The sequence below is a fragment of the Theropithecus gelada genome, chromosome X, assembly GCF_003255815.1.
Source record: "Theropithecus gelada isolate Dixy chromosome X, Tgel_1.0, whole genome shotgun sequence".
NCBI lineage: Eukaryota > Metazoa > Chordata > Mammalia > Primates > Cercopithecidae > Theropithecus > Theropithecus gelada.
In genome coordinates this window covers 153,377,494-153,404,672 of record NC_037689.1, presented here as the reverse complement: position 1 = coordinate 153,404,672, position 27,179 = coordinate 153,377,494, and the positions used below count along the sequence as shown (strand labels likewise).

At 54.0% G+C, this 27,179-nt stretch overlaps 4 protein-coding genes across 4 annotated transcripts; 2 read left to right on the top strand and 2 right to left on the bottom strand.

Annotated features, from left to right (window-relative positions):
- Positions 1-587: 587 nt before the first annotated feature.
- LOC112615112 (olfactory receptor 10Q1-like) lies at positions 588-1,526 on the top strand. The gene has a single exon (XM_025371816.1). It carries the CDS (start codon positions 588-590, stop codon positions 1,524-1,526), a length of 939 nt encoding a protein of 312 aa, XP_025227601.1.
- A 6,533-nt stretch (positions 1,527-8,059) lies between these two features.
- LOC112616099 (cancer/testis antigen 2-like) lies at positions 8,060-9,085 on the top strand (the record flags this gene model as incomplete). The annotated part of the gene is made up of 2 exons (XM_025373052.1): positions 8,060-8,309; positions 8,883-9,085. Coding segments are annotated over exons 1-2 (453 nt in total), but the record flags the coding sequence as incomplete, so codon positions are not given.
- A 2-nt stretch (positions 9,086-9,087) lies between these two features.
- On the bottom strand, positions 9,088-10,068 carry LOC112615321 (cancer/testis antigen 2-like; the record flags this gene model as incomplete). Its single annotated transcript, XM_025371869.1, has 2 exons — positions 9,819-10,068; positions 9,088-9,245 (listed from the first exon to the last, which is right to left on the bottom strand). Coding segments are annotated over exons 1-2 (408 nt in total), but the record flags the coding sequence as incomplete, so codon positions are not given.
- A 6,533-nt stretch (positions 10,069-16,601) lies between these two features.
- LOC112615113 (olfactory receptor 10Q1-like) lies at positions 16,602-17,540 on the bottom strand. The gene has a single exon (XM_025371817.1). It carries the CDS (start codon positions 17,538-17,540, stop codon positions 16,602-16,604), a length of 939 nt encoding a protein of 312 aa, XP_025227602.1.
- Between the last annotated feature and the right edge of the window lie 9,639 nt (positions 17,541-27,179).

Sequence of the window (27,179 nt, the reverse complement as noted above, 5' to 3'; positions counted from 1 at the left end):
CCCCTTCCGCTCTAGTGTCCTGCGCTCTAGCGTCCTGTGCTCTAGCGTCCTGCTCACAGTCGGCTGCTGGAACCCTGGGAGTTTGGAGGTGGTAGTCGGGGAAGGACAAAGTGGCTGACGCACAAAGCCAGGAGTGTCCACACCCTACAGCAATTCCCTACAGCCTGGTGACTGTGTCTAAACCTATTTAGTACCTCGAGCTCAGCCCCCTGCCCCCGCCCCAGAAAAGTCTTGAAACCATAGAACAGCGCTGACAGAAAGATTGTCTTTAGCATCTGGGAAAAACAACTTCGTGTTTCGAATTTGCTCATCTGGGTTCATTTTGATAATAATTCAACAGGTGAACTGATGTGGCATCCCATAAGCAGTTCTTCATTTTCAGTGAACAGAGGGCAGAATTCGAAAAGCTGGTGGAGTGAAACCCAGGGCTAAGCCTGGAAAAGAGGGTTGGAGGGCTGCGAGAGCTGGCTGCACTCCCATTCCTGGAAAGGGCTTCAGGGTTTCTCATGACTTGGAGAATTGCTGGAAAAACAAAACAAAAACAAAACCGAAACCCTGTAACCCAGTTCTACAAGGCAGCCTGTAGGATGAACCGATTGCAGAAAAACCACACCTTAAGCTCTGAGTTTGTTATCTTGGGCTTCGGGGACCTGGCGGAACTGCAAATCTTCTTTTTTGGACTGTTTCTAATCATGCATCTTGTCACCCTGGCGGGGCACACAACTATTGTGCTCCTCACCCTCATTGACTCCTGCCTGCAGACCCCCATGTATTTCTTCCTCCGAAACCTGTCCACCGTTGAGATTTGCTATACATTGGTTATTGTCCCCAACATGCTGGCCAATTTCCTGTCCAGGAACCAGCGGATGCCCTTTCTGGGCTGTGCCCTGCAAATGCACTTCTTCGTTGCCCTGGGCGGGGCAGAGTGCTTCCTCCTGGCCGTGATGGCCTACGACCGCTTTGTGGCCATCTGCAAGCCCCTTCACTACACACTCCTCATCACCAGGACCCTCTGCCTGCAGATGCTGGCTCTGGCGTGCATTGGCAGCTTTGCGCTCTCCCTCACATTGACCACGCTGATATTCCTCCTGCCCTTTTGTCAGTCCCACGAGATCAATCATTTCTTCTGTGACATCCCCGCCGTGCTCTTCCTGGCCTGCTCGGACACTCGAGCCAATGAGATTGCTGTCTTCCTCGTCTGCACGCTCATCCTCTTGATCCCCTTCCTGCTGATCCTGCTCTCCTACGGATTCATTATCGCGGCCGTCCTCAGAATCCGCTCGGCCGCGGGCAGGAGCAAGGCCTTCTCCACCTGCGCTGGGCACCTGTTGGTCTCGCTTCCTCACTATGGCTGTGCAGTCTTCATCTACATTTGCCCCAAGTCCTGCTACGCCCCCGACCAGGACAAAATTGTGTCCTTAATCTACACCAATGTCACCCCCATGCTCTATCCTATGATCTACAGTCTCAGGAACAAGGAAGTCAAGGGTGCCCTTGGGAGACTTCTGCACAGTCACAGTCCATGAAGCAGCAGCCCCATGCGAGTTGAAGGGGAAGGCAGAGCCCTCTGAGAACGGCCTGGCTCCCTTTCCAGAACCCAGCTGTCTCCGGATGCACCTGGCGGCCCCACCCCTCCCTTTGAGGGCTTCTCCGTGGTTCTGAGTGCACCTGAGACTCACTGCCCCCTTTGCTGTGGCCAGACAGACGGAAGGGATGCGAAGGTTTGCTGAGATGCAGCAAGTCTGGGGTGGACAGTTCCATCCAGCACCCACAGCAATGGCAGAGACGTGGACACTGACAGGCAGAAGGGCCTCAGATGGCCCAAATGAAACATTAAGCCAGCTGCTTCTGTGACCAAACAACCAGCAGGGCTAGAAACACAAGGAGTTCCCAGATCCAAACTAGGGAAGGCTTGGATGGAAAGGCAGAGCCAGCCTGGAAACAGAATCCCTGCGTCACCAGAAAACGACATCATGATCGCTTGAGACACGAGAGTGTAATCCGAGGCAGCAGCTCCAAGGGCGTGTCAGGCTCGGCCCCACTTCTGCTCCCAGTGCAGCTGACCCCTCCTCATCCTACCAATGTCGGTGAAAGGGCCACTTGTTCCCAGAAGCCCCATGGGTGGTCTGTCTCCCCGGCTGAGCTGGAGACTCCTCGAAGGGGAGAACCAGTTTCGAGGTCTCTGCCACCCCAGCCCCTGGCACATAATAGATGCGCCATAAGCGGTAACGGAACTGAACGGTGAGCCCCCCAAGTTTTGGCACAGGAATGGCTTCAGATCCCAGTTGCTAATGAAACAGAAACTTTTCATATCCTGCCGGGCTGAGGCCTCTGTGACTCGGGGACAAAGGTCAGGTGTAATGATCTCAAGAATGTGTTTGCTGGCCCCACTCTCACTCCACAGGCTGGCCAAGTGGTTGGATCTCTGAGTTTCCCTCGACCATAACACTTAGCAGGGAAGACACACTTCTTTGTTTCTTTTAGAGACAGGATCTCACTCTGTAGCCCAGGCTGGGGGGCAGTGATGTGATCACAGCTCACTGCAGCCTCAACCTCCCAGGCTCAAATGATCCTACCACCTCAGCCTCCAGAGCAGCTGGTACTACAGGTGTGTGCAACTGCTCCTGGATAATATTAATATTAATCTTTTGTGTGTGTGTGTTTTTTTGTTTGTTTGTTTTTTTTTTTTTGAGGGGACGGGGGGAATCTCACTATGTTGCCCAGGCTTGTGTCCAATTCCTGGACTCAAGTGATCCTCCCACTTTGACCTCCCAAAGTGCTGGGATAACGGGTGTGAGCCAGCACACCCGGCCAGGAAATATTTCTTGAAAGAAAGAATGAGAGAGTACCTCCTGTCTCCCCAGTACAGGGTTTGGCACTGGGGATACAGAAAAGCTCCAGACAAGCTTCCTGCCTTTATGGAGCTCACAAAGTAGGCTGGGCTATTAGGCACTAAGACAAATCACTGTCATACAATGGGTACTCGCCATTCCTGCACAGGAAAGGGTCACTCACCCCTACCACCAAACCTAGGAACGGCCACATGCTGCTCAAAGGGTCAACACAGCTGCCTTTCACTGTCCTCAAGTGATGGCGGGTGGGCGCTCAGAGAAGACCAAAGGCTCAAGGCCAGGGGACTAGGCCAGCCGGGGCTTCCCAACAGACCCCCATCCTGAGTCCGACACAAGAGCCCGCAATGACCCCCACAGGGTGAAACAAGCCGCTCTCACCAGCCCTGGTAGGTATGGCTGGGCCCTCCCCCTGGTCCACATGAGGCCAGCCTACACCATCCCCACTTAGACCGCCCCACTCAGGCCAAATTCCTGGGAAAGGGGCTGGGAATCTGTGTAGAGCGGGGGAGATTGTTCTCATCATATAGGTGAGAGATGATGCCGACCTGGCCTGGGGAGGGTGGAGACGACACATTGAAGGAAACTGATTAGACGGAAGGTGAGATGACGGAGTGCGGGGCCATGGAAACACGTGTCGCCAAGACAGAGAACGAAGCAGAGGGAAGCCATTCCGGGAGTCGGGGGACAGGCAGTGAGGTCGGCTGGGGTCAGGTTGGGTTGGAAGTACCTACAGGCCATCCAAGCTCACATGACTGTACTGGTTTGAAACTCCGGAATTCAAGCAAAGAGACCCCTGCTTAACTTTAATTCGATAGCCCTCTCTGAATATAGACATCCTGGCCCTGTCACCTCTGAAGCTTCGCCATTCCAGATGATGCCAAATGTGATTTCAAATACATTTCATCCATTCCGAGCAAGTCTTCTCTGATTCGGAAACACAAAGGCTATCACTGCCAGCGTGTGTGGACCAGGACCAGCCCTCTGGAGAGGAGGGGCTCTTATGGGCCCTGGTACGTTTTGTGTTTAAGCACACATGTGTTCTTCATGAGTGCCCCCAAGGTGTGGAAGAAAAAGAAAATCTCATTGTGTGGTAGTGACAAAATGCTGATGAAGCAAACTATCAACAGCCCTCTGGAGGAATAACTTTCAAGGTAGGATGAACTGCGTGTATGGAATTTGGAAACAATGGTTTTTTGGAAGTGGCTGAAAGCCACAGAGACAACCGGGAGAGCCAGGCGACATCGGCCCCGTGGTGTCTAGCGTGGGCCCCAAGGCTTGGTGACTTCAGGGACTTCATCATCACGGCACCGTCCGCCTCATTGCGTCAAGAAAAGGTGCCAATTAGAACAAGTTTCAGAGGAAAAATACGGCCTCCAGTGAATTGAACAGGCTAATTTAAACTTTGGCAAACTGGCTCACTCCGGAGCTCATTAGAAATTTTCCTCAACAGCAAGTAATGAATAACTTTCTTAATCACTTTCTGCTTATAAATGTAATACATGTTCACTGTAAAAGAAGAGGAAATGTGGGCAAGTTTGGAAGAGAAAATAAAAAACCAACCATTATCTCGCCGCCAAGGATAACGACAATGAAAATGTGGTGTATTTCTGGATAAATGAGCTGATTCTTGTCTAGTGCCTACGACAGTGGTTTGGGACGTGGTAACCACCCAACAAATGTTACTGGTTATCATTATTGTCATTGCTAGTAGGCTTAGAACAGTCTTTTCCAATGCTATCCCTCCCCCAGCCCCCCACCCCCGACAGACCCCGGTGTGTGATGTTCCCCTCCCTGTGTCCGTGTGTTCTCATTGTTCAACTCCCACTTATGAGTGAGAACACGCAGTGTTTGGTTTTCTGTTCCTGTGTTAGTTTGCCGAGAATGATGGTTTCCAGCTTCATCCACGTCTCTGCAAACGACACGAACTCATTCTTTTTCATGGCTGCATATGTGCCGCATTTTTAAAATCCGGTCTAACATTGATGGGCATTTGGGTTGGTTCCAAGTCTTTGCTATTGTGAACAGTACTGCAATAAACATACGTGTGCATGTGTTTTTATAGTAGAGTGATTCATAATCCTTTGGGTATATACCCAGTAATGGAATTGCTGGGTCAACGAGTTGATGGGTGCAGCAAACCAGCATGGCACTTGTATACCTATGTAACAAACCTGCACATCGCACACATGTACCCCAGAACTTAAGGTATAATAATGGAAAAACGAAAGAAAGAAAGAAAGAGAGAGAGAGAAAGAAAGAAAGAAAAAGAAAGAAAGAAAGAAAAAGAAAGAAAGAAAGAAAGAAAGAAAGAAAGAAAAGAAAAGAAGGAAGAAAGAAAGTCTTTTCCATTCCAACAATCAAATAAAGTTCATCTAAATTTTCTTCCAATGTTTTCACTTTTATTGTGTCTATATTAGGTCAATACATTCTAAACTCTTCAGATACTATAGCAATATTTCTCTATATAGCATTCCCTCTCCCCCGTGCTTCTACTGAGATACGTATCGGCAGCCTGAGAAGTCGGTGTTCCTTTGTCCACACCCATCGCTGTGCATCCGTTTCATTTCATTCTCTCCACAGTCAGCCGCGCCTCAGAGTTGTCCTTCAAAGGGTGAGAGACTAAGACAGTTATCCAGTGACTCTTGGCCGCATCAGTGGGGGGCTGTGTCCAAGGGTACAAATTCCCCCGAGCTTCCAGGCCCACCCTGTGCAGGGCATAGGAAAAAAAGGAGATGTGTCGGGAGCTGCAGGAGGGGCGCTGGCACAGGGCACAGAGGTGCCCATCCCAGCAGCTGAGAGTCAGAAGGCACGTGCAGGGGGCCCAGAGGCTCAGCAGGATCTGAAATGTGAGAAGATGTCTATAAACACAGAGGTGCAGGAGGACGCCGGAGATGACAGTCACTGGAGGGGCTCTGAGACGTGCATAGAAAACAGGACAGAGCTTGGTAGCAGCACTCATTTGTCGCCCTGCCACACACAGCCTGTGTTTTCTCCTTGACGGCCCCATCTCAGTAGGACCCAATAATGCCAACGCCTGGAGATCCCCCTGGACAATGGTCTCTGAACTCCACATCTGGTCCTCCCCTACACCTGGGGCTTGGACCTGCTAAGGAGCTCTTTCCAGCTTTCTAGACACCTGTGGAATCCCTTCACCCATCCTTCCCCGCCAGTGTGGCTGCTCTCCAGCCCACTCTCATCCTGCTCTCCCGCCAAGTGCCTCGGCTCCAGGGGGACGAGGCTTTCCCTGGGCTGCTGCCTTCCCTGCTCCCTTCCCAGTCCCCAGAAGGGTGCCGGCTGCAGAGGCCTCCAGAGCAGAGCCTTGCTCACCGCATCAGCTCCAGCTGGAGGAGGTTCCCCCTACCTCCTGTACCCCAACCCCTTCTTAAAGCAGCAGAGGCGGAAGCCGGAGCCTGCTTTGGAAAATGGCATGCTTTTATTGCTGTGTCTGCATTGACTTTTTAGCGCTCTAAGACTGTCCCCGCAGTCCTGCCGCCCTCTGCCAGCCCCAGCCGTCCAGCCTCTGTTTCCGTGTTGGGGAAGCCTTTCTCAGGGTCACTCAGCTGTCTCAGGACTGGATGTGGCACAGACATACGTAGGTAAAAGCTGCTACACGGAAGACTGGAGGTGTGGGAAGTGCATTCGCTTTAAGCCTAGAGGTGGGAGCCGTGTCCGGGGTCCTTTCCTGGGGGTGTGCATGTTACCAAAATACCAAGGGTTTGGTCTAGGTCCTGCTGCTGGCCGCACAGAAAGCCAAAGACTGAGACGAAGACAATTACCAGGGAAGACAGCTTTAATTGGGTGCTGCAGCCGGGGGATGGGAGTTAAGTCTCAAATCCAGCTCCCTGACTAAAACTAAGGGTTTATATAGCAGGGAAGAAATGCACCAATGTGTAGGAAAACAGGAACTCGGGAGGGCCCAGAAAGCAATCCTGATGAATGAGGGGGTCCAGCATCTCATTGCCTGGATGTGATCTGGTGAGTTTCGGTTCTTTGATACTTTGAGAGGCCCCAAGGTCATTTCCTGAGGAAGGAATTCAGATAAAACAACTGTAAGGTTCAAGCTTGAAGACCAGAAGGGTCAGTTTCTATGTTTATCAAAAAGAACAGCCTACGGGACGATTGGATCGGTTTCATGCCCAGCCCAGGGTGCAGGATGTGGGAAGCCTGAGTTGGCCTGGTGAGCAGCCCAGACACCCGGGATGGAGGAGTGCAGCCTCTCCTCCCACAGACTTGTGAACAGGGTGTGGAGACAGACACCCAGCTCCTAGGACCATGCCACCCCCACCCCTGCCTACCTCTCGCAGCACCTTTCCTGTGGATCTGACGCCCTTCCAGACACAGAAGTAGGCCAGCACCCGGCAGGCCAGCAGACCACAGGGTCACCTCCCAGCTGAGGGCCCTCCGCACCTCCGACGCCGCCAGGGGAGCAAGGGAAGGAGGGGGAGAGGGAGATCCCATGAGGTCTGTGCTGGGAGACAAGGGAACTATGGGGTCCCCTCAAGGAGTCCTGGCTCCCTTCCCTCCCCCAGCTCTGGTCTCGCTGGTGCCTCCCATCCACATGGGCTGGACCTGGGGCCAGGGAGCCCCTGGGCGATTGGGGGCCCGACCTGGGGCCAGGGAGCCCCTGGGTGACGGGAGGCCACCCCCGAACCACCCGACCTGCAGCTCCAGCTCCCCCACCTGGCTGGGCGACCAGGACAGGGACCGAAGCTGCTGAACCCAGTTAGAGGCCTGGCCCCGGGGTCTGTCCTGGGCACTCCCCCAAGGACAGGCAGGGCAGGCAGAGTCTGGAACGATGGCCGCACAGCCCTGGCCCCATGTTCCCAGGCCCGCCTTGCTCCTCGGTGTGAGGGAGACCAGGGGGACGGGACAGGCTGGGCCCCGCCGTGCCTGACTCCCTGCAGGGCTCCCGGGACAAGGGCCCGGCGGACAGCCGGCTGCTCAGGGGTGAGGGGTCCAGGCTGGCATCGTGGCCACCTTCCGGCCCGGGCTCTCTTGGGGGGGGGCGGGCGGGGAGAACCAGTCACGTGCTCCAGGGCTCGCCCAGGGTCTCTCAGGGCCGGAAGTAGGACCCCTGTGCGCAGGCGCCCTGAGGATCCCAGGCTGCCAGTCGCACGCACGCCAGGGGGCGGGACTTCCTGCAGCCTCACTGCCTCCGCGTCCTCGTGGGCCCTGACTTTGTAGCACACCACAGAGGCCCAGGAGCCATGCGGGCCGCAGGCCAGGGCACAGGGGGTGCGGCGGGCGATGCTGATGGCCCAGGAGGCCCTGGCGTTCCTGGCGGCCCAGGAGAGGCGGGTGCTGCGGGCGACGGAGGTCCCCAGGGTGCAGGGGCAGCAAGGGCCTCGGGGCCGGGAGGAGGCGCCCCACGGGTGCCGCGTGGCAGTGCTGCTTCTGCACAGAATGGAAGCTGCCAGTGCGGGGCCAGGGGGGCGGAAAGACGCCTGGTTCAGTTGTATCCTGTTGGGGACAACAGGGTCAAGAGGTGGGGGGCAGGGCCAGGAGGTGGGGGAGGGCAGGGCCAGGTGCAGGAGGTAGGGTTTGGGAGATGGGGGTAAGGGGCCGGGTGGGGGGGGAGTGGGGGCTGGGAGTTGGAGGTGGGGGTGTGTGGCTCGGAGGAAGGGAGCAGGTGGGGGATGGGAGGTGGAGCGTGTGCACGGGAGGTGCTGGGCGATGGGGTGACGGGCAAAGCGCCAGGAGGTAGGGGGTCTTGGGTATGAGAAAGGATCAGGAGTTGGGGGGAAGCGTGCAAGGTGGGAGCCGGTGGCTGGGGTGTCGGCTGGATGGGGCTGGGGGGGTTCAAGTGATGGGGGGACGGCTGATGCGGCAGGGGTCATGGTGGGGAGGGCCTTGGAAGGGCACACAGGAGTCAGCTTGGGGTACAACAGAGGAAAGTGGGGAATCAAGACAGCTTGGTGGGGTTGCTTCAGGACCTGGGCCAGTGCGTGGGAAGACAGCCTGTGGGGATGAGATGGGCACCGGCCAAGTCCTAGGCATAGTCCAAGCTCCTTAACCGGGTCCCCACCGGGAACATCACGATGCCTTTCTCATCGCCCATGGAAGCGGAGCTGGTCCGCAGGGTCCTGTCCCCGGATGCCACACCGCTCCCCCGACCAGGGGCGGTTCTGAAGGACTTCACCGTGTCCGGCAACCTACTGTTTATGTCGGTTCGGGACCAGGACAGGGAAGGGACTGGGCGGACGATGGTGGTGGGTTGGGGGCTGGGATCCGCCTCCCCGGNGTCCTGGTCCCGAACCGACATAAACAGTAGGTTGCCGGACACGGTGAAGTCCTTCAGAACCGCCCCTGGTCGGGGGAGCGGTGTGGCATCCGGGGACAGGACCCTGCGGACCAGCTCCGCTTCCATGGGCGATGAGAAAGGCATCGTGATGTTCCCGGTGGGGACCCGGTTAAGGAGCTTGGACTATGCCTAGGACTTGGCCGGTGCCCATCTCATCCCCACAGGCTGTCTTCCCACGCACTGGCCCAGGTCCTGAAGCAACCCCACCCAGCTGTCTTGATTCCCCACTTTCCTCTGTTGTACCCCAAGCTGACTCCTGTGTGCCCTTCCAAGGCCCTCCCCACCATGACCCCTGCCGCATCAGCCGTCCCCCCATCACTTGAACCCCCCCAGCCCCATCCAGCCGACACCCCAGCCACCGGCTCCCACCTTGCACGCTTCCCCCCAACTCCTGATCCTTTCTCATACCCAAGACCCCCTACCTCCTGGCGCTTTGCCCGTCACCCCATCGCCCAGCACCTACCGTGCACACGCTCCACCTCCCATCCCCCACCTGCTCCCTTCCTCCGAGCCACACACCCCCACCTCCAACTCCCAGCCCCCACTCCCCCCCCACCCGGCCCCTTACCCCCATCTCCCAAACCCTACCTCCTGCACCTGGCCCTGCCCTCCCCCACCTCCTGGCCCTGCCCCCCACCTCTTGACCCTGTTGTCCCCAACAGGATACAACTGAACCAGGCGTCTTTCCGCCCCCCTGGCCCCGCACTGGCAGCTTCCATTCTGTGCAGAAGCAGCACTGCCACGCGGCACCCGTGGGGCGCCTCCTCCCGGCCCCGAGGCCCTTGCTGCCCCTGCACCCTGGGGACCTCCGTCGCCCGCAGCACCCGCCTCTCCTGGGCCGCCAGGAACGCCAGGGCCTCCTGGGCCATCAGCATCGCCCGCCGCACCCCCTGTGCCCTGGCCTGCGGCCCGCATGGCTCCTGGGCCTCTGTGGTGTGCTCAGAGACAAAGTCAGGGCCCACGAGGACGCGGAGGCAGTGAGGCTGCAGGAAGTCCCGCCCCCTGGCGTGCGTGCGACTGGCAGCCTGGGATCCTCAGGGCGCCTGCGCACAGGGGTCCTACTTCCGGCCCTGAGAGACCCTGGGCGAGCCCTGGAGCACGTGACTGGTTCTCCCCGCCCGCCCCACCCCAAGAGAGCCCGGGCCGGAAGGTGGCCACGATGCCAGCCTGGACCCCTCACCCCTGAGCAGCCGGCTGTCCGCCGGGCCCTTGTCCCGGGAGCCCTGCAGGGAGTCAGGCACGGCGGGGCCCAGCCTGTCCCGTCCCCCTGGTCTCCCTCACACCGAGGAGCAAGGCGGGCCTGGGAACATGGGGCCAGGGCTGTGCGGCCATCGTTCCAGACTCTGCCTGCCCTGCCTGTCCTTGGGGGAGTGCCCAGGACAGACCCCGGGGCCAGGCCTCTAACTGGGTTCAGCAGCTTCGGTCCCTGTCCTGGTCGCCCAGCCAGGTGGGGGAGCTGGAGCTGCAGGTCGGGTGGTTCGGGGGTGGCCTCCCGTCACCCAGGGGCTCCCTGGCCCCAGGTCGGGCCCCCAATCGCCCAGGGGCTCCCTGGCCCCAGGTCCAGCCCATGTGGATGGGAGGCACCAGCGAGACCAGAGCTGGGGGAGGGAAGGGAGCCAGGACTCCTTGAGGGGACCCCATAGTTCCCTTGTCTCCCAGCACAGACCTCATGGGATCTCCCTCTCTCCCTCCTTCCCTTGCTCCCCTGGCGGCGTCGGAGGTGCGGAGGGCCCTCAGCTGGGAGGTGACCCTGTGGTCTGCTGGCCTGCCGGGTGCTGGCCTACTTCTGTGTCTGGAAGGGCGTCAGATCCACAGGAAAGGTGCTGCGAGAGGTAGGCAGGGGTGGGGGTGGCATGGTCCTAGGAGCTGGGTGTCTGTCTCCACACCCTGTTCACAAGTCTGTGGGAGGAGAGGCTGCACTCCTCCATCCCGGGTGTCTGGGCTGCTCACCAGGCCAACTCAGGCTTCCCACATCCTGCACCCTGGGCTGGGCATGAAACCGATCCAATCGTCCCGTAGGCTGTTCTTTTTGATAAACATAGAAACTGACCCTTCTGGTCTTCAAGCTTGAACCTTACAGTTGTTTTATCTGAATTCCTTCCTCAGGAAATGACCTTGGGGCCTCTCAAAGTATCAAAGAACCGAAACTCACCAGATCACATCCAGGCAATGAGATGCTGGACCCCCTCATTCATCAGGATTGCTTTCTGGGCCCTCCCGAGTTCCTGTTTTCCTACACATTGGTGCATTTCTTCCCTGCTATATAAACCCTTAGTTTTAGTCAGGGAGCTGGATTTGAGACTTAACTCCCATCCCCCGGCTGCAGCACCCAATTAAAGCTGTCTTCCCTGGTAATTGTCTTCGTCTCAGTCTTTGGCTTTCTGTGCGGCCAGCAGCAGGACCTAGACCAAACCCTTGGTATTTTGGTAACATGCACACCCCCAGGAAAGGACCCCGGACACGGCTCCCACCTCTAGGCTTAAAGCGAATGCACTTCCCACACCTCCAGTCTTCCGTGTAGCAGCTTTTACCTACGTATGTCTGTGCCACATCCAGTCCTGAGACAGCTGAGTGACCCTGAGAAAGGCTTCCCCAACACGGAAACAGAGGCTGGACGGCTGGGGCTGGCAGAGGGCGGCAGGACTGCGGGGACAGTCTTAGAGCGCTAAAAAGTCAATGCAGACACAGCAATAAAAGCATGCCATTTTCCAAAGCAGGCTCCGGCTTCCGCCTCTGCTGCTTTAAGAAGGGGTTGGGGTACAGGAGGTAGGGGGAACCTCCTCCAGCTGGAGCTGATGCGGTGAGCAAGGCTCTGCTCTGGAGGCCTCTGCAGCCGGCACCCTTCTGGGGACTGGGAAGGGAGCAGGGAAGGCAGCAGCCCAGGGAAAGCCTCGTCCCCCTGGAGCCGAGGCACTTGGCGGGAGAGCAGGATGAGAGTGGGCTGGAGAGCAGCCACACTGGCGGGGAAGGATGGGTGAAGGGATTCCACAGGTGTCTAGAAAGCTGGAAAGAGCTCCTTAGCAGGTCCAAGCCCCAGGTGTAGGGGAGGACCAGATGTGGAGTTCAGAGACCATTGTCCAGGGGGATCTCCAGGCGTTGGCATTATTGGGTCCTACTGAGATGGGGCCGTCAAGGAGAAAACACAGGCTGTGTGTGGCAGGGCGACAAATGAGTGCTGCTACCAAGCTCTGTCCTGTTTTCTATGCACGTCTCAGAGCCCCTCCAGTGACTGTCATCTCCGGCGTCCTCCTGCACCTCTGTGTTTATAGACATCTTCTCACATTTCAGATCCTGCTGAGCCTCTGGGCCCCCTGCACGTGCCTTCTGACTCTCAGCTGCTGGGATGGGCACCTCTGTGCCCTGTGCCAGCGCCCCTCCTGCAGCTCCCGACACATCTCCTTTTTTTCCTATGCCCTGCACAGGGTGGGCCTGGAAGCTCGGGGGAATTTGTACCCTTGGACACAGCCCCCCACTGATGCGGCCAAGAGTCACTGGATAACTGTCTTAGTCTCTCACCCTTTGAAGGACAACTCTGAGGCGCGGCTGACTGTGGAGAGAATGAAATGAAACGGATGCACAGCGATGGGTGTGGACAAAGGAACACCGACTTCTCAGGCTGCCGATACGTATCTCAGTAGAAGCACGGGGGAGAGGGAATGCTATATAGAGAAATATTGCTATAGTATCTGAAGAGTTTAGAATGTATTGACCTAATATAGACACAATAAAAGTGAAAACATTGGAAGAAAATTTAGATGAACTTTATTTGATTGTTGGAATGGAAAAGACTTTCTTTCTTCCTTCTTTTCTTTTCTTTCTTTCTTTCTTTCTTTCTTTTTCTTTCTTTCTTTCTTTCTTTTTCTTTCTTTCTTTCTCTCTCTCTCTTTCTTTCTTTCTTTCGTTTTTCCATTATTATACCTTAAGTTCTGGGGTACATGTGTGCGATGTGCAGGTTTGTTACATAGGTATACAAGTGCCATGCTGGTTTGCTGCACCCATCAACTCGTTGACCCAGCAATTCCATTACTGGGTATATACCCAAAGGATTATGAATCACTCTACTATAAAAACACATGCACACGTATGTTTATTGCAGTACTGTTCACAATAGCAAAGACTTGGAACCAACCCAAATGCCCATCAATGTTAGACCGGATTTTAAAAATGCGGCACATATGCAGCCATGAAAAAGAATGAGTTCGTGTCGTTTGCAGAGACGTGGATGAAGCTGGAAACCATCATTCTCGGCAAACTAACACAGGAACAGAAAACCAAACACTGCGTGTTCTCACTCATAAGTGGGAGTTGAACAATGAGAACACACGGACACAGGGAGGGGAACATCACACACCGGGGTCTGTCGGGGGTGGGGGGCTGGGGGAGGGATAGCATTGGAAAAGACTGTTCTAAGCCTACTAGCAATGACAATAATGATAACCAGTAACATTTGTTGGGTGGTTACCACGTCCCAAACCACTGTCGTAGGCACTAGACAAGAATCAGCTCATTTATCCAGAAATACACCACATTTTCATTGTCGTTATCCTTGGCGGCGAGATAATGGTTGGTTTTTTATTTTCTCTTCCAAACTTGCCCACATTTCCTCTTCTTTTACAGTGAACATGTATTACATTTATAAGCAGAAAGTGATTAAGAAAGTTATTCATTACTTGCTGTTGAGGAAAATTTCTAATGAGCTCCGGAGTGAGCCAGTTTGCCAAAGTTTAAATTAGCCTGTTCAATTCACTGGAGGCCGTATTTTTCCTCTGAAACTTGTTCTAATTGGCACCTTTTCTTGACGCAATGAGGCGGACGGTGCCGTGATGATGAAGTCCCTGAAGTCACCAAGCCTTGGGGCCCACGCTAGACACCACGGGGCCGATGTCGCCTGGCTCTCCCGGTTGTCTCTGTGGCTTTCAGCCACTTCCAAAAAACCATTGTTTCCAAATTCCATACACGCAGTTCATCCTACCTTGAAAGTTATTCCTCCAGAGGGCTGTTGATAGTTTGCTTCATCAGCATTTTGTCACTACCACACAATGAGATTTTCTTTTTCTTCCACACCTTGGGGGCACTCATGAAGAACACATGTGTGCTTAAACACAAAACGTACCAGGGCCCATAAGAGCCCCTCCTCTCCAGAGGGCTGGTCCTGGTCCACACACGCTGGCAGTGATAGCCTTTGTGTTTCCGAATCAGAGAAGACTTGCTCGGAATGGATGAAATGTATTTGAAATCACATTTGGCATCATCTGGAATGGCGAAGCTTCAGAGGTGACAGGGCCAGGATGTCTATATTCAGAGAGGGCTATCGAATTAAAGTTAAGCAGGGGTCTCTTTGCTTGAATTCCGGAGTTTCAAACCAGTACAGTCATGTGAGCTTGGATGGCCTGTAGGTACTTCCAACCCAACCTGACCCCAGCCGACCTCACTGCCTGTCCCCCGACTCCCGGAATGGCTTCCCTCTGCTTCGTTCTCTGTCTTGGCGACACGTGTTTCCATGGCCCCGCACTCCGTCATCTCACCTTCCGTCTAATCAGTTTCCTTCAATGTGTCGTCTCCACCCTCCCCAGGCCAGGTCGGCATCATCTCTCACCTATATGATGAGAACAATCTCCCCCGCTCTACACAGATTCCCAGCCCCTTTCCCAGGAATTTGGCCTGAGTGGGGCGGTCTAAGTGGGGATGGTGTAGGCTGGCCTCATGTGGACCAGGGGGAGGGCCCAGCCATACCTACCAGGGCTGGTGAGAGCGGCTTGTTTCACCCTGTGGGGGTCATTGCGGGCTCTTGTGTCGGACTCAGGATGGGGGTCTGTTGGGAAGCCCCGGCTGGCCTAGTCCCCTGGCCTTGAGCCTTTGGTCTTCTCTGAGCGCCCACCCGCCATCACTTGAGGACAGTGAAAGGCAGCTGTGTTGACCCTTTGAGCAGCATGTGGCCGTTCCTAGGTTTGGTGGTAGGGGTGAGTGACCCTTTCCTGTGCAGGAATGGCGAGTACCCATTGTATGACAGTGATTTGTCTTAGTGCCTAATAGCCCAGCCTACTTTGTGAGCTCCATAAAGGCAGGAAGCTTGTCTGGAGCTTTTCTGTATCCCCAGTGCCAAACCCTGTACTGGGGAGACAGGAGGTACTCTCTCATTCTTTCTTTCAAGAAATATTTCCTGGCCGGGTGTGCTGGCTCACACCCGTTATCCCAGCACTTTGGGAGGTCAAAGTGGGAGGATCACTTGAGTCCAGGAATTGGACACAAGCCTGGGCAACATAGTGAGATTCCCCCCGTCTCCTCAAAAAAAAAAAACAAACAAACAAAAAAACACACACACACAAAAGATTAATATTAATATTATCCAGGAGCAGTTGCACACACCTGTAGTACCAGCTGCTCTGGAGGCTGAGGTGGTAGGATCATTTGAGCCTGGGAGGTTGAGGCTGCAGTGAGCTGTGATCACATCACTGCCCCCCAGCCTGGGCTACAGAGTGAGATCCTGTCTCTAAAAGAAACAAAGAAGTGTGTCTTCCCTGCTAAGTGTTATGGTCGAGGGAAACTCAGAGATCCAACCACTTGGCCAGCCTGTGGAGTGAGAGTGGGGCCAGCAAACACATTCTTGAGATCATTACACCTGACCTTTGTCCCCGAGTCACAGAGGCCTCAGCCCGGCAGGATATGAAAAGTTTCTGTTTCATTAGCAACTGGGATCTGAAGCCATTCCTGTGCCAAAACTTGGGGGGCTCACCGTTCAGTTCCGTTACCGCTTATGGCGCATCTATTATGTGCCAGGGGCTGGGGTGGCAGAGACCTCGAAACTGGTTCTCCCCTTCGAGGAGTCTCCAGCTCAGCCGGGGAGACAGACCACCCATGGGGCTTCTGGGAACAAGTGGCCCTTTCACCGACATTGGTAGGATGAGGAGGGGTCAGCTGCACTGGGAGCAGAAGTGGGGCCGAGCCTGACACGCCCTTGGAGCTGCTGCCTCGGATTACACTCTCGTGTCTCAAGCGATCATGATGTCGTTTTCTGGTGACGCAGGGATTCTGTTTCCAGGCTGGCTCTGCCTTTCCATCCAAGCCTTCCCTAGTTTGGATCTGGGAACTCCTTGTGTTTCTAGCCCTGCTGGTTGTTTGGTCACAGAAGCAGCTGGCTTAATGTTTCATTTGGGCCATCTGAGGCCCTTCTGCCTGTCAGTGTCCACGTCTCTGCCATTGCTGTGGGTGCTGGATGGAACTGTCCACCCCAGACTTGCTGCATCTCAGCAAACCTTCGCATCCCTTCCGTCTGTCTGGCCACAGCAAAGGGGGCAGTGAGTCTCAGGTGCACTCAGAACCACGGAGAAGCCCTCAAAGGGAGGGGTGGGGCCGCCAGGTGCATCCGGAGACAGCTGGGTTCTGGAAAGGGAGCCAGGCCGTTCTCAGAGGGCTCTGCCTTCCCCTTCAACTCGCATGGGGCTGCTGCTTCATGGACTGTGACTGTGCAGAAGTCTCCCAAGGGCACCCTTGACTTCCTTGTTCCTGAGACTGTAGATCATAGGATAGAGCATGGGGGTGACATTGGTGTAGATTAAGGACACAATTTTGTCCTGGTCGGGGGCGTAGCAGGACTTGGGGCAAATGTAGATGAAGACTGCACAGCCATAGTGAGGAAGCGAGACCAACAGGTGCCCAGCGCAGGTGGAGAAGGCCTTGCTCCTGCCCGCGGCCGAGCGGATTCTGAGGACGGCCGCGATAATGAATCCGTAGGAGAGCAGGATCAGCAGGAAGGGGATCAAGAGGATGAGCGTGCAGACGAGGAAGACAGCAATCTCATTGGCTCGAGTGTCCGAGCAGGCCAGGAAGAGCACGGCGGGGATGTCACAGAAGAAATGATTGATCTCGTGGGACTGACAAAAGGGCAGGAGGAATATCAGCGTGGTCAATGTGAGGGAGAGCGCAAAGCTGCCAATGCACGCCAGAGCCAGCATCTGCAGGCAGAGGGTCCTGGTGATGAGGAGTGTGTAGTGAAGGGGCTTGCAGATGGCCACAAAGCGGTCGTAGGCCATCACGGCCAGGAGGAAGCACTCTGCCCCGCCCAGGGCAACGAAGAAGTGCATTTGCAGGGCACAGCCCAGAAAGGGCATCCGCTGGTTCCTGGACAGGAAATTGGCCAGCATGTTGGGGACAATAACCAATGTATAGCAAATCTCAACGGTGGACAGGTTTCGGAGGAAGAAATACATGGGGGTCTGCAGGCAGGAGTCAATGAGGGTGAGGAGCACAATAGTTGTGTGCCCCGCCAGGGTGACAAGATGCATGATTAGAAACAGTCCAAAAAAGAAGATTTGCAGTTCCGCCAGGTCCCCGAAGCCCAAGATAACAAACTCAGAGCTTAAGGTGTGGTTTTTCTGCAATCGGTTCATCCTACAGGCTGCCTTGTAGAACTGGGTTACAGGGTTTCGGTTTTGTTTTTGTTTTGTTTTTCCAGCAATTCTCCAAGTCATGAGAAACCCTGAAGCCCTTTCCAGGAATGGGAGTGCAGCCAGCTCTCGCAGCCCTCCAACCCTCTTTTCCAGGCTTAGCCCTGGGTTTCACTCCACCAGCTTTTCGAATTCTGCCCTCTGTTCACTGAAAATGAAGAACTGCTTATGGGATGCCACATCAGTTCACCTGTTGAATTATTATCAAAATGAACCCAGATGAGCAAATTCGAAACACGAAGTTGTTTTTCCCAGATGCTAAAGACAATCTTTCTGTCAGCGCTGTTCTATGGTTTCAAGACTTTTCTGGGGCGGGGGCAGGGGGCTGAGCTCGAGGTACTAAATAGGTTTAGACACAGTCACCAGGCTGTAGGGAATTGCTGTAGGGTGTGGACACTCCTGGCTTTGTGCGTCAGCCACTTTGTCCTTCCCCGACTACCACCTCCAAACTCCCAGGGTTCCAGCAGCCGACTGTGAGCAGGACGCTAGAGCACAGGACGCTAGAGCGCAGGACACTAGAGCGGAAGGGGCCCAACCCACCTCGGATCTGCTGCCTCTCTGGCATCCCCAGTCGATTGGGTGATTTATCTCTGAGCCCTGTAATTCTTTGTTTACTTCTCTGTCTACTGCAACAGCCTATGAGCTCCATGACGGCAGGCACAGTGTGTTAATGCGGCCTCTCAAACCACGGCTGGCACAGATTAGGAGTGTCAATAAATGTTTGTTGGCTGGCCTGAAGGTGGCTGATGGTTGTAATCCCAGCACTTTGGGAGGCTGAGGCAGAAGGATTGTTTGAGGCCATGAGTTCGAGAGCAGCCTGCACAACAGAGTGAGACCCCATCTCTACCAAAAAAAAATTGTTTTAAGTTAGCCGGGCATGGTGGCATGCGCCTGTGGTCCCAGCTACTGAGGAGGCTGAGGCAGGAGGATCATTTGAGCCCAGGGGGTGGAGGCTGCAGTGAGCTATGGTCGTACCACTGTACTACAGCCTGGGTGACAGAGCCAGACCCCATCTCTCAATAAATAAATAAATAAATAATATAAAAGAATAAGTGTTTGTTGAATGAATGTCTGTTTCTCATTTCTGCATTTTCTACAGTTAGTGTGGGGTCAGGCATAGAGTGAGAAGAGCAGAGGGCAAAGGGCGAGCCAGGTCGCCGAGTGGGAGCGACGGGGACAGAGTTAGGAGAGAGTCAGGGAGGGAATGGTCTCAGGACAACAGGGGCTCAAGCAGCCGGTGTGGGACCACACCCTTGGCTGGTCTGTTTCCCTGGAGTCTATCGGGGAGGCGTTTGTTTCCTCCTTCCCTTGGCAGGACCTGGCGTTTCGCCTGCCATTTCTCCCCGTGCGTCCCTCCATCCCAGCAATCTTAAAAGATTCTCGAGATTCAGCAAAGTAAGAATCAAGGAGAGTCCAGTGCCAGTGGAGCTGTCAACTACAGGAGCCATTTCTACTGGGACCACTGAGGCGCAAAGTGGGTTCAGCAAAAGCCGAAAACCCATTTTAATCGTGGTTTTGCTCAGCATAGGTGGTGACTGTGATTCCAGCTTTCCAGCCGCTTTCGCATTGCACTGAGGATTACTCGGTTGTTTCACTCACCTGAAGGGCACCTGGAGTCTTTGAGCCGGACAGGTCCCCAGAGGGCCACGTGCCCACTCCTCGCCTTAGAGCACAGGGTCAGGAAACCTTCTTCCCTGGATGACCCACCTCCTGCTCCTGCCCCCGCCCCTGGCTTCTGCCCCAGGTCCCCTGTCCGGACGGAGCCCAGCCCAGCTCGGGCTTCCCCTCTGGCATCTCCTCTCGCTATGGTCACAGGAGCCCAGGCTGGAAGGACGGGCAGAGGGCAGGGTGACCGGCCTCCCTCCAGACAGGGGTTCCCTCCAGAGAGGGCCCAGCCCCCTCCTGCGACCCAGCCCAGCCTCCCGCAGTCCCTCCATGGTCCCTGGCCGGCCCTCCCTGCGGGTAGGCGAGAACCTGCTTTCTGGGTTCATGTCTGTCTTCCTTGGACTCGTGCCCTTGCCTGTAGCTTTGCCACATCAAATCACGTCCACTCTTTTCTCCCATGACAGCGCTGCAGAGACGTGGGGCGTGCTTTGTTTCCTTTGGGCCCTTAACCTTGAAAACACTGAAAGACACAAAAAGGAAGGTAAAAGTCACACGTCGTGCAAACACTTGAAAAGTAAGACGTGAAAGTCAGAGTGAAGGTTCCTGCTTCTTCCGTCTTTCCCCACTCTCCAGAGAGAACCATTCTTAGCTGCCAGGGACATTTTCTTCCATGCTTGGTGCCATGCACGCAAACACGCACTCACACACTCGCACACACACGCACACACGGGTTCCCACACACGCACGCACACACACATACACACATGTGCATGTGCACAAACACCCCACTCACCCACTGCAAACATTCAATGGGATCATAGTCTACAAACTTCCCACCCTTATTGTAGTGATTTAATTTGTCACTTAACGAAATGTCTGGGAACGGTTTTCAGTCAGCACTTACTGGCTGACTTCATTCTTTGTAGCTGCTGCATTCCACAGTATGAATGCGCTCTAATTTAACTAATTGTAGACTAATATTAATAACAGAAAGTAATAACACACATAAGCAAAAATAAAATCTAACTAAAATAAATCATAATTTCATCAGACTTTGAGTACCTTGCTGTTGAAGTGGCTTCTGGCGTTTATTTTTTACCACAGCCCATGGCACCGAGTGCATCCTGGCATAGAGCATGGCATACCTGGCTTTTCTCACTCCCCTGAGCACTCCTGGAGAGGAGGCCTGGGGTGACCTGGGAGGGGCAGAAATCCGGAGAGCAGCCCTGTCTGGGAGACTCTTCCGTTGAGAACCGTCTGCTATCAGTGAGAATAGTCCATCCTCGGGTGAACAGTGGCGGGGCCCAGTGGCTTCCTGGAGCTCAGACGGTGGCTTTCCAGCCTGTCTGGACCACAGGGAGCAGCCCTCAGAAGGATTTGCTGGCAGCTCTTAGAAAGGGAGTGTCCTGGCCGGGCGCGGTGGCTCAAGCCTGTAATCCCAGCACTTTGGGAGGCCGAGACGGGCGGATCACGAGGTCAGGAGATCGAGACCATCCTGGCTAACACGGTGAAACCCCGTCTCTATTAAGAAATACAAAAAACTAGCCGGGCGCGGTAGCGGGCGTCTGTAGTCCCAGCTACTCGGGAGGCTGAGGCCGGAGAATGGCGGGAACCCGGGAGGCGGAGCTTGCAGTGAGCTGAGATCCGGCCACTGCACTCCAGCCCGGGCGACAGAGCGAGACTCCGTCTCAAAAAAAAAAAAAAAAAAAAAAAAAAAAAGAAAGGGAGTGTCCTTCGAGGAGTCGCCAAGGTCTGCAACTTGCCTTAAATAGCGGCGAAGGCGGGACTCGGGAAGTCCCAGGAGAGGCCAGGAAGGCGCTGGCCAGCCACCGTACTGGGACTCACCCACTGAGGGGAGTGACTTCCCCAGGTCACTCAGTTCCTCAGGTTCCCAGTGGAACCCAAATCCCGACCACTTGTGTCTTATGTGCCAACCCTAGAAATGGCATAGGTCTGGGCAATGTTGCTTCAGTCAGATCTGCTGAAAAGACAGCCCCCGCTGTGCAATTACCAGCGTGTGAATGGACCTCAGGCTGACTCCAGAGGCCAGAAATGCAGAGGGTTGGCTTGGGTGGAATCCCGTGCCCACGCGTTGCTAGAGAGACGCATAAAGTGGGCAACGGGGCTTGAGATTGGTGGCCTTTGAGACACTGCTCCCCCGCCCCCCCCCATACACACGCACACACACAAACTGCACTGGGATTCTGTGCTTCTCTGTAATAACTCGGAGGGGACATTCTTCGGGCTCTCACGGCCTCCACATTTAATCTGCAAAACCACAGTCATCAAAGTGAGTGAGTCATCTTCATGGAGTGAGGTGGGGAATCAGAGTCAGAGAACCCGAGAATGCTACCACTCAGCTGACCTAACCTTCCACCTAACCCCATCATCACCCCAGGTGAGTGTAGCCACATCCCAATGACTCCTAACTGGGGTGCAGCCCAACGTCCAGCCCGCACCACGGTCACCCTCTCAGTAGAGCAGGACCGAGGTCACCGCTGCCCAGCCCAGTCAGGGTGCTCCATTTTCCCCTGCCTGCCAGCCACAGCCACTCTAGGCTGCCAACCCCGCGTCTGCCACCACTGCCCTTTCCAGGTATACCAGTGCACAGGCCACTGCCACTGCCACGCCTCGGAAGCTTCCAGTCCCTGGAGGGCCAGCTCGGCTTCTTACTGGAAACGACAAAACAGGAAACAGGACCCCCAAACAGCCCTGTCTGAGCTTAGAATCACACACTCTCCCCCTCGAACCACTCCAGTAGCTTCTGCCTCTGCCTCCACCCCCAAAGGGGCTCCCAACATCGCACGGTGGCACGTTTCCAGCCCCTCCACCTTGCTCTTCCCCCTTCCTCCTCTCGGGCACCCGTCTCATCTCAGCCACAGTTGCTGAAACAGAGCTCTTCTGCTTATAATGGAGGCTCAGGCCATGGAAACCCTATTGTTCTCAGCACCCAGGGAACAGGCTTTGGGAGGTGCCCTACGAGGGATCTTGCCTTGCAAGTGGGAAGCATGCGGGACTGTTCCGGAGTTGCCGAGACTTCCTGAACTGAGCCGGCCAACAGCAGAAACCCAAGGACACTGTGAGAGACAGCTGGCCCAGAGGCCCAGGTGGCATTGACCTGTGCACTGGTATACCTGGAAAGGGCAGTGGTGGTGGACGTGGGGTTGGCAGTCTAGAGTGGCTGCGGCCGGCAGGCAGGGAATGACGGAGCGCCCTGAGAGTGCCTGCTCAGGGAGACCTTGGGGCACCTTCGGCAGGCAGCTTTCCGGCCAGGATTGCCTCGGCATAGGGCCCTGAGGGAGGGGTGGAAAGGGAAGAAGATTCCAATAGAAACTGAACATTTTGAAAGAAAGGCACTGCAAATGACCCCTCAGTAACTGTGGCTGTTACCTTTGCAAATTTCTAGACATCCTAAAGCAGCAATAGCTCAGGTACCACAGCTCTGAAAATTACCCAGACTTTCTGCACCTCCCTCAACTTAGATATCAGTTAGAGATCACCAATTCTGATAGGGTTTGGGACGACGTGGGACTGAGTTCTGGGAACATAATTCTACTGGGATGGGACACTGGCTTGTCTTCTACATTTGGTGGCTGTAAGGCTGGGGCTAGATATTCCTGTGCATCCTATGAACTCTTTAAAGGGGAAAGTGACAGTGAGTTGGCATTTAAATAACCCAACTGCCGAGGCACTGAATAAACAGCACCCATTCCTGTGGATGGCGGTTTAGACTGCAGACCTCTGGGCCCACAAGCCATCGAGAGCATCTAGCTGAGTGGGAGCAGAGAGGAGGTTGGAGAGAGTGATTGGGGACTTCAGTTTCTTCCAACATTAGCTCACAAGATCAAAAGACTTTGGGGGGCGGGGGCCTGGGGTGGGGGGCAGGGCTTTTCTCTAATGCCTTTGAGCTTCAGCTTGCCGGGAGATTTAATTTTTATTTCATCTTCTTTTTTTGAGAAAGGGTCTGGCTCTGTCAGCCAGGCCGGAGTGCACTGGCACGATCACAGCTCACTGCTGCTTCGACCTCCCAGGCTCCAGCGATCCTCCCACCTCAGCCTCCCAAGTAGCTGGGACTACAGGTGAACGCCCAGCTTGTTGGGAGAAAAGCTGAGTGTTGGGAGAGAAGCTGAGGCAGGGCTTCCATGTCTGACATAATGTAAAAGTCTTGGAACATGTCCGGGGTCCAGGGTCTAAAACCCCTTGTGGCCTTTGGAACACCAAGCTCTGTGCTAAAGGGTGGAAGGCTACCCTCACGCACCATAATCTAAGCCCAGGGCGTGGCTTGGATAGAATCCAGGGCTCATGGCTCTGGAATGTGTCTAGACTTGCTGGCTCCTTGCTCCTTGCTCTCCCAGAATCAATTGTATCTTGAGTTAAAAGAATCTGCTCTCCATTCTCTCAAGTAGCAGAGCATATGCTAAACCATCACAGCTGTAAATCACGTGCTTAATGCAGCAACGCTCCCTTTCAACCCCACATTCTCACCACCTGTTTCTTTGTTTGATCACCAATAAATTGTCTGGGCTTCCAGAGCTCAGGGTCTTCGCAGCCTCCATACACTCGTGATGGCCCCCTGGACCCACTTTCTCTCTCAAACTGTCTTTTCTCATTCCTTTGACTCTGCCAGACTTCGTCACCCCCACGACCTGGTGTTGAGTTCGATCACCCCAACACCGGCTAATTTATTTTTATTTTTATTTTTTGTAGAGACGGGGTCTCCCTATGTTGCCCAGGCTGACCAGGAGAATTTTGAACTTTATTGTCTCTGCAGGTAATTCTTCATGGGAGAGGGTTTACGTTTGGGACATGTGCTATGTTGGCCTGTCATTGTTAGAATATCTCATAGACACCATTTGACCTTGTTGCAGAACCTCTGATGAGATATGGTGGGCAACGATGGCCAGAAATAATTTGGGATGAGCAAACAGAGTAAGGGGTAAACTTTTGGCTGTGGGTACACCATAGACTTACTAGTTAAGCCCAATGGGTCAAGAGGTATGTATTTGACCATTTTCACACTGCTACTGTTGTAGGACTTTCTCCTCAGTTCAGCTAAAAACTGGGTTCTTGTCACATGACCAGGAAAGATTTGGCATGCAGACATTTTGAAGGGTGAGGGGTTATGGGATATATTGAGCGAAAAGGAAAAAGACTCTCAGCAAAGCCAGAGGGGCTCCTGTTAACAGGCCCCCATCTCACAGGTTGAATCCCAGGTTACCACACAGGAACAGGAGGGGCCAGGTTCCTCCCGCCTGGAAATGGCACGAACTTCCATGGCGCTACCCTGTTCTCCCAGTGCCCTAGCCGGTTGGAGCTTCTCTGGGACTCCTTTCTACTTGGCTGTTTCACTATGAAGAAATACCCAACACTGGGTAATTTATAAAGAAAGAGGAGTTCAATGGACCCACAGTTCCACATGGCTGGGGAGGCCTCACAATCACGGTGGAAGGCGAAGGACGAGCAAAGGCACGTCTTACATGGCGGCAGGCAAGAGAGCGTGTGCAGGGGAACTGCCCTCTGTAAAACCATCAGATCTCGTGAGACTTATTCACTACCGTGAGAACAGCATGGGAAAGACCCGCCCCCGTGATTCAATTACCTCCCACTGGGTCCCTCCCACGACCCATGGGGATTATGGGAGCTACAGTTCAAGATGAGATCTGGGAGGGGACACAGCCAAACCATATCGAGGTGCAAAAATTTGTGAAACATTAGGTGTGCATGCTGGGGCAGTAACTCTTCTCTCCCCCAGTCTCCTCCAGGAAGGAGACGCCCCATGGAGATGCAGTAAAATACCCAGTTGGTGGGTGGTACCCATAGGTCCACATTTCTAGATCAAGTGGTTAATTTGTCAAAAGTTCTCACTGTGGGAGATCTGGCCTCTTTTTCCTTTCCTTCCTGCCCAGTTTGGTGGCAGGCAGCAATCCTGGGGATGTGAGCCTGTTCTACAGACCCAAAACCTTCCTCCAGTGGGTCGCTCTAAGTCTAGACTAGGGGGCTTGTGAGGAATTAGCAAGCCCATTTGGCTCTCCTGACAAGCCCTATCCACCAAGGCTGCTTCCCCATCTGCTGGTACATTTGTGGAATTTCTCAGTTGGTTAGGAACCCTAGTAGGGAAGATGTGCTATTTATTGGCACCCCCCCACTCCCCCGATTGTCAACTTCAGTGCTAATGCTTGTAAATTGCTTAGGAATTCTGGTGCTAGATATGCAGGAATGCAATTCTGGTTGCCAGGAAGGTTGGTGGGGGGAGGCTCAGAATTCCTCTGGCTTCTTAACTACCACTTCTGGTTTTACGGTGAACTCTGGCCCCCCTCCGCTCACCATGGTGCTCCACGCCTGCCTGGAGGGGGTGAGGAAGCCACAGCTGCACCCACAGCCTCAACACTAAGCTCTGCTCAATGGAACCCTCTGCAAGTACCAGGTTGAGACGTGATGAAGCCATTTGGTTGATCACTTTTTTGTCTCACTTGAGCTTACTCATTACAGTCCATTTGTGTTTTGAAATGGTTAGCTACAGATTTATAGATGATTTTTATTATTATTACCTTGTTTTGTAGTGGACGCAACCACAAAGAATTCCATAGCTGCAATTGCCTGAAGGCACGTAAGTATTGGAATTCTGGGTCTGCCAGGTGCCCACTCACTTCCTTCCCTCAGATGCTAAGGCTCTGCAGATCTTGGAGCAGGTGCAGGAGGGATGATTTGGTTTGAGCCAGTCCAGATTTTGGAGTTCATGCGGATATCTTGTCACCACTTAGTTTTATTGTGGATGTTGCCCTCAGGTTTTGGTTTTGCTATCCTATTTCTCTCTCTCTCTCTCTCTCTCTCTCTCTCTCTCTCTTTCTCTCGGTTATGAATATACAAAAATGATGTTACAATCATTTATGTCACCTCAGAATCTAGAAATTGCATCACTTCTATATTGGAATAATTCGTAAGGATGTTTTAACTTTGATACAAGAAAACCATAAGCATTAGAACTTCTGGGTAAAATAGTGACCGGAGGGCAAAGATTTTTAAGTCCTCTCCCCAGAGTTACCCTGAAATGACAAATGAAACAAATGAAATATAAACTGTAAGGGGAAGCCAGTTCATCAGCTAACTAGGAAACAGCAGCAGCCCCTCACCAGGAACTGAGGAATTTCAATCTCTCTCTCTCTCTCTCTCCCCTCTCTCTCTCTCTCTCTCTCTCTCTGTCTCTCTCTCGTAGTTCCAATCTATCATGGATTGGTATTTTTGTAAAAACAATAACATTTATCATACGATTAACTGAAAAAGGATCCCAAATCCAAGCCCATCTACTTTATTGTTAGTGTCAACAGACACTCTGATTCAACAGATTTACTCCGCCTGCCTATACACTCAACTCCTGTACTTATTACAGGCTGGAAGCAGTTTCTGGATCACCGTCCACTTGCAGACTGTATTCATTTATTTAGAGCTGTCAGAACAAAATACCACAAACTGCACGGCTTAAAATGACAAAAATGGATTTTCTTGCAGGTTCTGGCGTCCACTAGTCCGAAATCAAGGTGTTGGCAGGGCCGCGCTCCCTCCAAAGAGGCTCCCAGGGAAAAATCGTTGCTGGTCTCTCCTAGCTTCTGGTGGCTGGTGGCATTCCTTGATGTTCTGTGGCTTTTAGACGCTTGGACACATCACTCCAATCTCCATCTCTGTCATCATATGACCTTGTTCCCGTATGCGTCTGTTTCCAAATTTTCCCCTTTTTAATTAAGATACGAGTCCTATTGGATTAGGGCCCACCGTAAGGACTTCATCTTAACTTGGTTACATCTGCAAAGACCCTATTTCCAAATAAGGTTGCATCGACAGGTCCTGGGTTGACATGACTTTTGGGGGATACAGTTCAACCCGCTACACAGAGCATCCTCGTTTTGTGAACTTCACTTTCTGTGGCTCTCATGGAGAGGGTGCAAGACTAATTTAAAGGCAGGGGCAGCCTGTGGCTCCCTG